Source organism: Stegostoma tigrinum, chromosome 41 (assembly GCF_030684315.1).
Source record: "Stegostoma tigrinum isolate sSteTig4 chromosome 41, sSteTig4.hap1, whole genome shotgun sequence".
NCBI lineage: Eukaryota > Metazoa > Chordata > Chondrichthyes > Orectolobiformes > Stegostomatidae > Stegostoma > Stegostoma tigrinum.
Window position 1 is genome coordinate 15,734,955 of NC_081394.1, and position 13,035 is coordinate 15,747,989.

At 50.7% G+C, this 13,035-nt stretch overlaps 1 protein-coding gene across 4 annotated transcripts in view; it reads left to right on the top strand.

The window, feature by feature from the left end:
• Nucleotides 1-13,035, top strand: part of pou2f2b (POU class 2 homeobox 2b) — a 500,776-nt gene that overhangs the window by 466,867 nt on the left and 20,874 nt on the right. For all 4 annotated transcript variants that reach the window (XM_059641378.1, XM_059641376.1, XM_059641379.1 and 1 more), the window contains one exon: nucleotides 10,701-10,886. In XM_059641378.1, coding sequence (XP_059497361.1) covers nucleotides 10,701-10,886 — 186 coding nt within the window. The remainder of the gene's footprint in view (nucleotides 1-10,700; nucleotides 10,887-13,035) is intronic.

Below are 13,035 nucleotides of genomic sequence, written 5' to 3' on the forward strand. Positions count from 1 at the left end.
CTGTGTAAAACTGTCGACACACTGAGTAACTGTGGTAGAGTGTCTGCACAGTGAGCACCTGTGTTCGACTGTAGACCCAAAGAGTACCTGTGTTAGTCTGTCGACTGACTGAGTATCTGTTTTAGACTATCTGCACACTGAGTACGTGTGTTAGAGCGTAGGCATACTGAGTACCTGTGTTAGACTGTCGGCACATTGTGTACCTGTGTTAGACTTTAGACAGACTGAGTACCTGTTTTAGACTGTCTGCACACTGAGTACCTCTGTTAGACTATCTGCACACTGAGTACATGTGTTAGAGTGTAGACACACTGAGTAACTGTGTTAGACTGTGTGCACACAGAGTAGCTGTGTCAGTCTGTAGATGAACTGAGTACCTGTGTTAGACTGCCTGCACACTGAGTATCTGTGTTATACTGTAGATACACTGAGTATCTGTGTTAGACCCTGTGTTGGACTGTCGACAGACTAAGGACCTACGTTAAACTGTTCTCACAATGAGTATCTGTGTTAGTCTGTCAGCACACTCGGTACCTGTGTTAGTCTTTAGACAGACTGAGTGCCTGTGTTAAACTGTCAATACACTGAGTTACTGTGTTAGCCAGTCTGCACAGTGAGTACCTGCATTAGACTGTAGACCCACAGAGTATCTGTGTTAGACTGTAGACGGACTGAAGACCTGTGTTAAACTGTCGACACACTGAGTATGTATGTTAGTTGGTAGACAGACTGAGTACCTGTGTTGGTCTGTCAGCATACTAAGTACCTGTGGTAGTCTGTAGACAAGCTGAGTACCTGCGCTAGACTATCTGTACATTGTGTACCTGTGTTAGACTGTCGACAGACTGAGTACCTGTGTTAGTCTGTAGACAGACTGAGTACCTGTGTTAGACTGTTGACAGACTGAGTACCTGTGTTAGACTGTCAACACACTGAGTTACTATGTTAGCCTGTCTGCACAGAGAGTACATGTGTTAGGCTGTAGATCCACAGAGTACCTGTGTTAGTCTTTCGACAGACTGAGGACCTGCATTAAACTGTCGACACAATGAGTATCCGTGTTAGTATGTCAGCACACTCAGTACCTGTGTGTTTGTAGACAGACTGAGTACCTGTGTTAGACTGTAGACAGACTGAGTGCCTGTGTTAGACGGTAGGCAGACTGTGTTAGTCTGTAGACAGAATGAGTATCTGTGTTAGTCTGTAGACAGAATGAGTACCTGCCTTAAACTGTTGACACACTGAATACCTGTGTTAGACTGCCTGCATGCTGAGAACCTGTGTTAGACTGTCAGCACACTGAGTACCTGTGCTAGACTGTCTGCACATTGTGTACCTGTGATCGACTGTCAGCACACTGAGTACCTGTGTTATTCTGCCAGGACACTGAGAACTTGCGTTATTCGGTCAGCACACTGAATACCTGTGTTAAACTGTCTGCAAATGGATTACGTGTGTTAGTCTGACTGCGTACCAAGTACCTGTGTTGGACTGTCGGCACACTCAGTACCTGTGTTTGACTGTGGACAGACTAAGTACCTGTGTTAGACTATCTGCACACTGAGTACCTCTGTGAGACTGTAGACACAATGAGTACCTGTGTCAGACTGTCAACACACTGAGTACCTCTGTGAGGCTGAAGGCACACTCTGTACACAGCACCTGTGTTTGACTGTGGACATACTGAGTATCTGTGTTATACTATCTACACACTGAGTACATGTATTAGCGTGTAGAAACACTGAGCACCTGCGTTAGACTGTAGACAGACAGAGTGCCTGTGTTAGACTGAAGACAGACTGAATACATGTGTTAAACTGACGACCCAGTGAGTATGTGTGTTAGTCTGTAGACACACTGAGTAATTGTTTTAGACGGTGTGCATACAGAGTAGTTGTGTCAGTCTGTAGACGGACTGAGTACCTGTGTTAGACTGTGGACACGCATGGTACTTGTGTTGTTCTGTCGGGTCGCTGGAAACCTATGTTAGGCTGTAGACACACTGAGTAACTGTGTTAAACTGTCAATACACTGAGTTACTATGTTCGCCTGTCTGCATAGTGAGTACCTGTGTTAGACTGTAGACCCACAGAGTATCTGTGTTAGTCGGTAGGCAGACTGAGTACCTGTGTTAGTTGGTAGACAGACTGAGTACCTGTGTTAGTCGGTAGACAGACTGAGTACCTGTGGTAGTCTGTAGACAAACTGAGTACCTGCGTTAGACTGTCTGCACATTGTGTAACTGTGTTAGACTGTCAGTACACTGAGTAACTGCGTTAGCCTGTCTGCACAGTCAGTACCTGTGTTAGACTGCAGACAGACTGAGTACCTGTGTTAAACTGCCGACACGCTGAGTACCTTGTGTTAGACTGTCTACACACTCAATACCTGTGTTAGACCGTCTGCACACTCAGTACCTGTGTTAGACTGTAGACAGACTGAGTACCTGTGCTAGGCTGTAGACACACTGAATACCTGTGTTAGTCTGTGGACAGACTGAGTACCTGTGTTAGACTGTCAGCACACAGAGTACTTAAGTTAGCCTGTAGACACACAGAGTACCTGTGTTCATCTGTCTGGACACTGAGTACCTGTGTTAGCCTGTCTGCACACTGAGCACCTGTGTTAGCCTGTCTGCACACTGAGCACCTGTGTTAGCCTGTCTGCACACTGAGTGCCTGTGTTAGTCTGTCTGCACACTGAACACCTGTGTTAGTCTGTCTACACACTGAGTACCTGTGTTAGACTGTCTACACACTGAGTACCTCTGTTAGACTATAGACAGACTGAGTACCTGTGTTAGACCGTAGACCAACTGAATACCTGTGTTAGTGGACTCACTGAGTACCTGTGTCCGTCAGTAGACAAACTGAGTCACTGTGTGTGTCTGTCTGCACACAACACCTGTGTTAGACTGTCTGCACACTGAGTACCTGCGTTCGAATGTCAACTCACTGAGTAACTGTGTTAGACTGTAGACTGACTGAGTACCTGTGTTAGACTGTCAGCATATCGGAGAAACAAAATTTAGACTCAGTGTGACTGCTTTGCAGAACACTTGCAATGTGTGCCCCACATGACCCCGACCTACCCATAGTGGTCACTTAAACATAGCATCCTGCTCGCATGCCTATTTGTCTGCCCTCGAGCATACTGTAGTGCTCCAGTGAATCACAGGGCAAATTGGAGCGAACTATACAGTAAATGGAAAAGTCCTAGGGAACAGAGAGATCTGGGTGTTCAGGTCCATTGTTCCCTGAAGGTGGCAACGCAGGTCAATAGGGTGGTCAAGAAGGCATACGGCATGCTTTCCTTCATTGGGCGGGGTATTGAGTACAAGAGTTGGCAGGTCATGTTACAGTTGTATAGGACTTTGGTTCGGCCACATTTGGAGAACTGACAGTTCTGGTCGCCACATTACCAAAAGGATGTGGATGCTTTGGCGAGGGTGCAGAGGAGGTTCACCAGGATGTTGCTTGGTATGGAGGGTGCTAGCTATGAAGAGAGGTTGAGTAGATTAGTATTATTTACATTAGAAAGAGGGAGATTGAGGGGGGACCTGATTGAGGTCTACAAAATCATGAGGGATATAGACAGGGTGGATAGCAAGAAGCTTTTTCCCAGAATGGGGGACTCAATTACTAGGGGTCATGAGTTCAGAGTGAGAGGAGGAAAGTTTATGGCAGATATGCGTGGAAATTTCTTTACACAGAGGGAGGTGGGTGCCTGGACGCGTTGCCAGCGGAGGTGGTAGACGCAGACACGTTAGCGTCGTTTAAGACATATCTGGACATGTACATGGATGGGCAGGGAGCAAAAGGATACAGACCCTTAGAAAATAGATGACAGGCTTAGACAGAGGATCTCGATCGGCGCAGGCTTGGAGGGCCGAAGGGCCTGTTCCTGTGCTGTAATTTTCTTTGTTCTTTGGAGGAACAACATCTCATCTTCAGACTCGTCACTTTACACCCTTCTGAACTTAATATTTAGTTAGCACCTTCAAATTGTGAACCAACTCCCTTTTCTTCCCTTTCTTTTCAGTTTACTTGTTACATTCTCCCATTTCTACCCTTACTTTTAGCTTTACTCTCTGTCACCATGTCCTTTCACCACTCACCCCCGCTCCACTGGACTGTCGCCTCTTTCCAGTCTGACAATTAGAAACACCTTTGTTCTGCCAGCCTCCGAATCCGATCACTCCATCTGAACTGTTTGTCAGATTTGAGAGACGAACACACCATTATTCTACACCCCACCATCACCATGCACCCCCCACCCCCAACTGTAGCATAAATGCTGGCTCTTCCATGCTTCACTTCAGCTCTGATGGAGCCATTTAAACTTGAAATATTAGCATATTCTCTCTCCATGGATGCTGTCTGACCCTCTGTGATCTCCAGAGTTTGTTGTTTTCAATGAGACTGTAGACTCACTGATGACCTGGATAGTCTGAGGTTCCACTGAGTACTTCAGTTAGTCTGTGATGCATTAACTGTGTGTGTTGTCCTGTCGACGCACTGAGCACGTGGCTTAATACCTTACATAGAAACATCGAAGATAGAAACAGGAAGAGGCCATTCAGCCCTTCGAGCCTGCTCTGCCATTCTTCATGAGCATGGCTGATGCTCCAAATCAATAGCCTCATCCAGCTTTCTCCTCACAACCTGTGATCCCCTTCACCCCTCGTGCTGTATCCAGTCACCTCTTGAATACATTCAATGTTTTGGCACCGACCACTTCCTGTGGTAAGCAATTCCACAGGTTCCCCACTCCTTGGATGAAGAAATATCTCCTAATCTCCATCCTAAACCAACTACCCCAAATCCTCAGACTGTGACCCCTGGTTTTGGATACACATTGAGTGCTTGTGATAGACTGTTGGCACACTGATCTCCGCTGTTAGTCTACAGACTCACTCCTATTTGTGCTGAACTCTGTGGTTGTATCACACTGTACTCACAATGTGCACCTGTACTTGAACTGTGCCTCCATTAGTCTGAACACAGAACATCGAACATAGAACGGTACAGGTCCTTCGGCCCACGATGTTGTGCTGAATATTTACCCTAATCCTGAAGCCTATATAACCTCCACCGCTACCTTATACTACCATCCATAAGCCTATCTAATAGCCACTTAAATGCCGCTAATGAGGTTGACTCCATAACCCTCTCCGGCAATGCATTCCACACTCCTACAACTGTCTGAGTAAAGAACCTACCTCTGATGTCTCCCCTATATCTACCTCCACTGACTTTAAAACTATGGCCCCTTGTAATAGCTACCTCCACCCTAGGAAATAGCCTCTGGCTGTCCACTCTACCTGTACCTCTGATCATTTTGTACGCCTGTGTGCATATTCTGTGCTTTATGTTAGACTCCACACTCACTGTATACTTGGAGGCACACACTGTGTTAAACTGTCAACACCCTCAGTGCTTGTCTTACACTGTGGTGCTTCTACACATACTGAGTGACTGTGTTAGCCTGTACATACGCTCAATGTCTGCTTTATCCATAAACACATTCACTGCGTGTGTGAACACTTTCACAGTCACAGTCTCTGTTCAATTGTACTCACACTCTTAATCTTGGCATACAATCTGTGCTTGTGTTCGCCTGAAGTTGCCTTGTAACTGTGTCAGACTGAGTGTATGATAGTTTGGACTCATACTCTGTGCGTTTGTTAGAACACACATCCGCTTTCTTCTCTCTTTAATCCACACCCAATCAGTTTGCTCGTTGTTAGAATAATCTGGAATCTGGAAGCCCTACAGTGTGGAAACAGCCCCTTCGGCCCAACAAGTGCAAACTGACCCTTGAAGCATCCCACACACCCCTGAACACTACGGGCAATTTAGCATGGCCAATCCACCCAGCCTGCACGTCTTCGGACTGTGGGAGGAAACCCAGTCAGACACAGAGAGAGGATGTACAAACTCCACACAGTCACCTGAGGGTGGAATTGAACCTGGGTCCCTGGCGCTGTGAGGCAGCAGTGCTAATCGCTGAGCCACTATGTCACCTGTAAGTGTCTGCGTTACACACATGGTCTTTGTCACTCTGTTGACACACACTGTTCCTGTGTCAGACATTACACTAGCTCAATGCCTGTGTTAGACTGTGTACATATTGAGTGCCTGTGTTAGTCTGTTTGTCTGTCTATGCACACAGTGTGTTTTAGTTGGTACATACACTCACACCTCTGTTTTAGCGTGTAGGCTCACGCAGTGTCAGTGTTACTCTGTCCATCCTTGTTTGAATAACTACTCACCCTCTGTGCTTGTGTGCGACTGAACTGACTCCCTGCTTCTGCTAAATAGTGCACGAATACAGTGCCTCTATTCGACAGTACTCTCATTCTACATCAGTATTAAACTGTACTTACACTCATCGCCTGTGCGCATCTCCATCACTCACATTCCATGCTTCCTTCTGTGTGACTGTATTCATAATCAGGACCTGAGTCAGGTTGTACACACTCACTCTGCTTGCTGGACTGTAGCCTTCACACACGTGCAATCCCTGTAATAGATTACACACACACACACACACACACACACACACACACACACACACACACACACACACACACACACAGACACACAGACACACACACACACACACACACACACACACACACACACACACACACAGAGTCCCTCTCACTCACACACACGCACACAGACATACAAGCACACCCACGTACACACACACACACACACACACACGCATGTGCACAGTCCCACACATACACGCGCGCGCACACACAGTCCCATGCACACACACTCACACACAGTCCCTCTCTCTCACTCACACATACGCACACAGACACACAAGCACACCCACATACACGCACACAGACATGCACACACACACACGCGTACACAGTCCCACACACACGCGCGCGCGCGCGCGCACACACACACACACACACACACACACACACACACACACACACACACACACACACACACACACACACACACACACACACACACACACACACACACAGTGCTTGTTTCCTTTCTGGTGTGGGGCAAATATCCATTAGAGAAGAAGGGAGTGGATTGCTTGTGAGAGAGTGAAGGGCATTGGGGAGAGAGTGAGTGAGGTAATGGAGAGAGGGTGGGTGACATTGGGTAGTGTTTTAGAAGAGAGAGAGAGCTCAGGGTTCAGGTACATAATTGTTTGAAGTTTGTGCCACGTATAGATAAGGTGGTTAAGAAGGTGATAATGGGAACTGCAGATGCTGGAGAATCGTAGATAATAAAATGTGAGGCTGGATGAACACAGCAGGCCAAGCAGCATCTCAGGAGCACAAAAGCTGACGTTTCGGGCCTAGACCCTTCATCAGAGAGGGGGATGGGGTGAGGGTTTTGGAATAAATAGGGAGAGAGGGGGAGGCGGACCGAAGATGGAGAGAAAAGAAGATAGATGGAGAGGAGAGTATAGGTGGGGAGGTAGGGAGGGGATAGGTCAGTCCAAGGAAGACGGACAGGTCAAGGAGGTGGGATGAGGTTAGTAGGTAGGAGATGGAGGTGCAGCTTGGGGTGGGAGGAAGGGATGGGTGAGAGGAAGAACAGGTTAGGGAGGCAGAGACAGGTTAGACTGGTTTTGGGATGCAGTGGGTGGAGGGGAAGAGCTGGGCTGGTTGTGTGGTGCAGTGGGGGGAGGGGGCGAACTGGGCTGGTTTTGGGATGCGGTGGGGGAAGGGGAGATTTTGAAGCTGGTGAAGTCCACATTGATACCATTGGGCTGCAGGGTTCCCAAGTGGAATATAAGTCGCTGTTCCTGCAACCTTCGGGTGGCATCATTGTGGCACTGCAGGAGGCCCATGATGGACATGTCATCTAAAGAATAGGAGGGGGAGTGGAAATGGTTTGCGACTGGGAGGTGCAGTTGTTTATTGCAAACCAAGCGGAGGTGTTCTGCAAAGCGGTCCCCAAGCCTCCGCTTGGTTTCCCCAATGTAGAGGAAGCCACACCGGATCCATTGGATGCAGTATGCTACATTGGCAGGTGTGCAGGTGAACCTCTGCTTAATATGGAAAGTCATCTTGGGGCCTGGGATAGGGGTGAGGGAGGAGGTGTGGGGGCAAGTGTAGTATTTCCTGCGGTTGCAGGGGAAGGTGCCGGGTGTGGTGGGGTTGGAGGGCAGTGTGGAGCGAACAAGGGAGTCACGGAGAGAGTGGTCTCTCTGGAAAGCCAACAAGGGTGGGGATGGAAAAATGTCTTAGGTGGTGGGGTCGGCTTGTAGATGGCGGAAGTGTCGGAGGACGATGCGTTGTATCCGGAGGTTGGTGGGGTGGTGTGTGAGAATGAGGGGGATCCTCTTTGGGCGGTTGTGGCGGGGGCGGGGTGTGAGGGATGTGTTGCGGGAAATGCGGGAGATGCGGTCAAGGGCGTTCTCGACCACTTTGGGGGGACGTTGTGGTCCTTGAAGAACTTGGACATCTGGGATGTGCGGGAGTGGATTGCCTCATCGTGGGAGCAGATGCGGCGGAGGCGGAGGAATTGGGAATAGGGGATGGAATTTTTGCAGGAGGGTGGGTGGGAGGAGGTGTATTCTAGGTAGCTGTGGGAGTCGGTGGGCTTGAAATGGACATCAGTTACAAGCTGGTTGCCTGAGATGGAGACTGAGAGGTCCAGGAAGGTGAGGGATGTGCTGGAGGTGGCCCAGGTAAACTGAAGTTTGGCGTGGAAGGTGTTGGTGAAGTGGATGAACTGTTCGAGCTCCCCTGGGGAGCCAGAGGCGGCACCGATATAGTCATCAATGTAACGGAGGAAGAGGTGGGGTTTGGGGCCTGTGTAGGTGCTGAAGAGGGACTGTTCCACGTAACCTACAAAGAGGCAGGCATAGCTGGGGCCCATGCGGGTGCCCATGGCCACCCCCTTAGTCTGTAGGAAGTGGGAGGAATCGAAAGAGAAGTTGTTGAGGGTGAGGACGAGTTCGGCTAGACGGTTGAGGGTGTCGGTGGAGGGGGACTGGTCGGGCCTGCGGGACAGGAAGAAGCGGAGGGCCTTGAGGCCATCTGCATGCGGAATGCAGGTGCAGGTGGACGTCCATGGTGAATATGAGGTGTTGGGGGCCAGGGAATTGGAAGTCCTGGAGGAGGTGGAGGGCGTGGGTGGTGTCACGGACGTAGGTGGGGAGTTCCTGGACCAAAGGGGAGAAAATGGAGTCCAGATAGGTGGAGATGAGTTCGGTGGGGCAGGAGCAGGCTGAGACGATGGGTCAATCAGGGCAGGCAGGTTTGTGGATTTTGGGAAGGAGATAGAAACGGGCTGTGCGGGGTTGGGGAACAATGAGGTTGGAGGCTGTGGGTGGGAGGTCCCCTGAGGTGATGAGGTCATGAATGGTGTTGGAGATGATGGTTTGGTGCTCGGGTGTGGGGTCATGATCGAGGGGGCGGTAGGAGGTGGTGTCGGAGAGTTGGCGTCTGCCCTCGGCGATGTAGAGGTCAGTGCGCCATACTACCACTGCGCCAACCTTGTCTGCGGGTTTGATGGTGAGGTTGGGGTTGGAGCGGAGGGCTGCCCGTTCTGCGGGGGAGAGGTTGGAGTGGATGAGAGGGGTGGAGAGGTTGAGGCGGTTAATGTCTCGACGGCAGTTGGAGATGAAGAGGTCGAGGGAGGGTTGGAGGCCTGGGGGTGGTGTCCAGGAGGAGGACTTGTGTTGGAAGAGGGTGAAGGGGTCAGTGGAGGGAGGGTTAGGCTCCCGGTTGAAGAAGTAGGCATGGAGGCGAAGGCGGCGGAAAAACTGTTCTATGTCCAACCATGACTGGTATTCGTTGATGTGTGGTTGTAGGGGGACAAAGGTGAGTCCCTTACTGAGGACTGACCGTTCGTCCTCAGTCAGTGGGAGGTCTGGGGGGATGGTGAACATGCGGCAGGGCTCAGTGTGGCTGTCTCCTCTGGAGTTGCTGGCTGTGGAGGCTGTGGGCGGAGCGATGAGGTAAGAAGGTGTTTGGCATACTTCATTGCCGTGACCCACTGAGCACAGGAGTTAGGATGTGATGTTGAGCTGAGTTTGTACAGAACACTGGTGAGACATTTTCTGGAATACTGTGCCCAGTCCTGGTCTCCCAGTTACAAGGCGGATTTTATTAGGGTGGAGGGGGTTCAGAAAAGATTTACCGGGATGTTGCTGGGACTGAGTTGTAATGAGAGGCCGGATAGATTGGGAGATTTTTCCCTGCAGCACAGGAGGCTGAGGGGTGACCTTATAGAGGTTTATAAATTCATGAGGAGCATGGATAACTTGATGATAAGGGTATTTACCTTAGAGTAGGGGATTTCAAGGCTGGGGGAGTATATTATTAAGGTGAGAGGAGAAACATTTAAAAAAGAGAGGGGCCGGTTTTTCTTACATAGGGAATGGGCCTCCGGAATGAACTTCCAGAGGAAGTGGTGGATGTGGGTACAGTTACAATCTTTAAAAGGCGTTTGGATAAGTGCATGAATAGGAAATGTTTGGAGGGATATGGGCCAGGAACAGGCAGGTGGGACTAGTTTAGTTTGGGATTATGGCCAGTACAGACTGGTTGGGCCGAAGGGTCTGTTGCCATGCTGTATGACTCTATGACTGTATCAGGGGGATCTCATGCTACTGAGACCCTCCCTGCAGAGAGTGTGAATATTAAGCAGCATTTCCTCACTGGGACAGCATTTAATTTTGCAGAATGTGTGTTTTTTCAGGCAGTGACTCGGCCAGGCCTCCCCGGGTCCATTGCCCATGAGCCCCAACTGCAGGGTATCCCCCAGACACAGACGACCAAAGGTGTGGAGGCCCCATCACATCCCGAGGAGCCCAGCGACTTGGAAGAGCTTGAACAGTTTGCTCGAACCTTTAAACAGCGGCGCATCAAGCTTGGATTTACCCAGGTAAGCAATCCAAACCCTATCACAGAGGTGGGAGGTAGGGGAGGGCGGAGAGTGTGTGTAACTGCGCCGGGGAACAGTCAGTATGTCTGTAACCGTGCCGGGGAACAGTCGGTATGTCTGTCACCGTGCCGGGGAACAGTCGGTGTGTCTGTAACCGTGCTGGGGAACAGTCAGTATGTCTGTAACCGTGCCGGGGAACAGTCAGTATGTCTGTAACCGTGCCGGGGAACAGTCGGTGTGTCTGTAACCGTGCTGGGGAACAGTCAGTATGTCTGTCACCGTGCTGGGGGACAGTCGGTATGTCTGTAACCGTGCCAGTGAACAGTCGGCGTGTCTGTAACCGTGCCATTGAACAGTCGGTGTGTCTGTAACCGTGCCAGGGAACAGTCGGTGTGTCTGTAACCGTGCCGGTGAACAGTCGGTGTGTCTGTAAACGTCTTGAGGAACATTTGGCATATCTGTAGCTGTGCTGGGTTACATTTGGTATATCTGTAACCTTGCAGGGGAACAGTCGGTGTGTCTGTAGTTGTGGTGGAGAACATTTGGCAAGACTGTAAGCACACATGGGAACAGCAAGCATGTCCGTTCATGTGCTGTGGAACAGTCGGTGTACCTGTAACCGTGCTGAGGAACAGTCAGTGTGTCTGTAACCGTGCTGAGAAATAGTTGGCATATCTGTAACTGTGCGAGGGAACTGTGGGTTTGTTTGTAGCCTTGCTGTGGAACAGTCAGAGTGCCTATATGTGTCCGGAGGAATATTCAGCAGATCTGTGGCTGTGCTGGGTTACATTTGCTATGATTGTAACCATGCAGGGGAACAGTCAGTGTGCCTGTAATCTCTAAGGCTGTAATCGGGACTGTCCCTCGGGCTGTAATAGGGACGGTCCCGTGGGCTGTAAGGGGGACTGTCCCTTGGGCTGTAATAGGGACGGTCCGGTGGGCTGTAATGGGGACTGTCCCTGAGGCTGTAATGGGGGCAGTCCCTCGGGATGTAATAGGGACTGTCCCTCGGGCTGTAATGGTGACCAGCCCTCAGGCTGTGTTGTAATGGGGACTGACCCTCAGGCTGTAATGGGGTCTGTACCTCAGGCTGTGCTGTAATGGGGACTGTCTCTCAGGCAGCAATGGGGACTATCCCTCGGGCCGTGCTGTAATAGGGACTATCCTTCGGGTCGTGCTGTAATGGGGACTGTCCCTCGGGCCATGCTGTAATGGGCACTGTCCCTCATGCTGTAATGGGGACTGTCCCTCGGGCTGTAGTGGGGAATGACCCTCGGGTTATAATGGGGACTGACCCGCCGGCTGTAATGGGGACTGTCCCTTGGCCATGCTGTAATGAGGACTGTCCCTCTGGCTGTAATAGGGACTGTCCCTCGGGTCATGCTGTAACGGGGACTGTCGCTTGGGCCATGCTGTAATGGGCACTGTCCCTCATGCAGTAATGGAGACTGTCCCTCAGGCTGTAATAGGGACTGTCCCTCGGGCCATGCTGTAATGGGCACTGTCCCTCATGCTGTAATGGGGACTGTCCCTCATGCTGTAATGGGGACTGTCCATCGGGCTGTAATGGGGAATGACCCTCGGGCTGTAATGGGGACTGTCCCTTGGCCATGCTGTAATGAGGACTGTCCCTCTGGCTGTAATAGGGACTGTCCCTTGGGCCATGCTGTAATGGGGACTGTCCCTCAGGCCATGTTGCAATGAGGACTGTCCCTCATAGTTGTAATGGGCACTGTCCTTCGGGCTGTAATGGGGACTGACCCTCGGGTTGTAATGGGGACTGTCCCTCAGGCCGTGCTGTAATGGGGACTGACCCTCGGGCTGTAAGGGGGACTGTCTCTCGGGCTGTAATGGGGACTGCCCCTCGGGCTTTAAGGGGGACTGGCCCTCGGCCTGTAGTGAGGAATGTCCCTCGGGCTGTAAGGGGGACTGACCCTCGGGCTGTAAGGGGTACTGTCCCTCGAGCTGTAATGGGGACTGACGCTCGGACGGTGCTGTAAGGGGGACTGTCCCTTGAGCTGTAAGGGGGACTGTCCCCCAAGCTGTAATGGGGACTGTCCATCGGGCTGTGCTGTAAGGGTTACTGAACCTCGGGCTGTAAGGGGTACTGTCCCTCGGGCTGTAAGGGGTACTGAACCTCAGGCTGTAA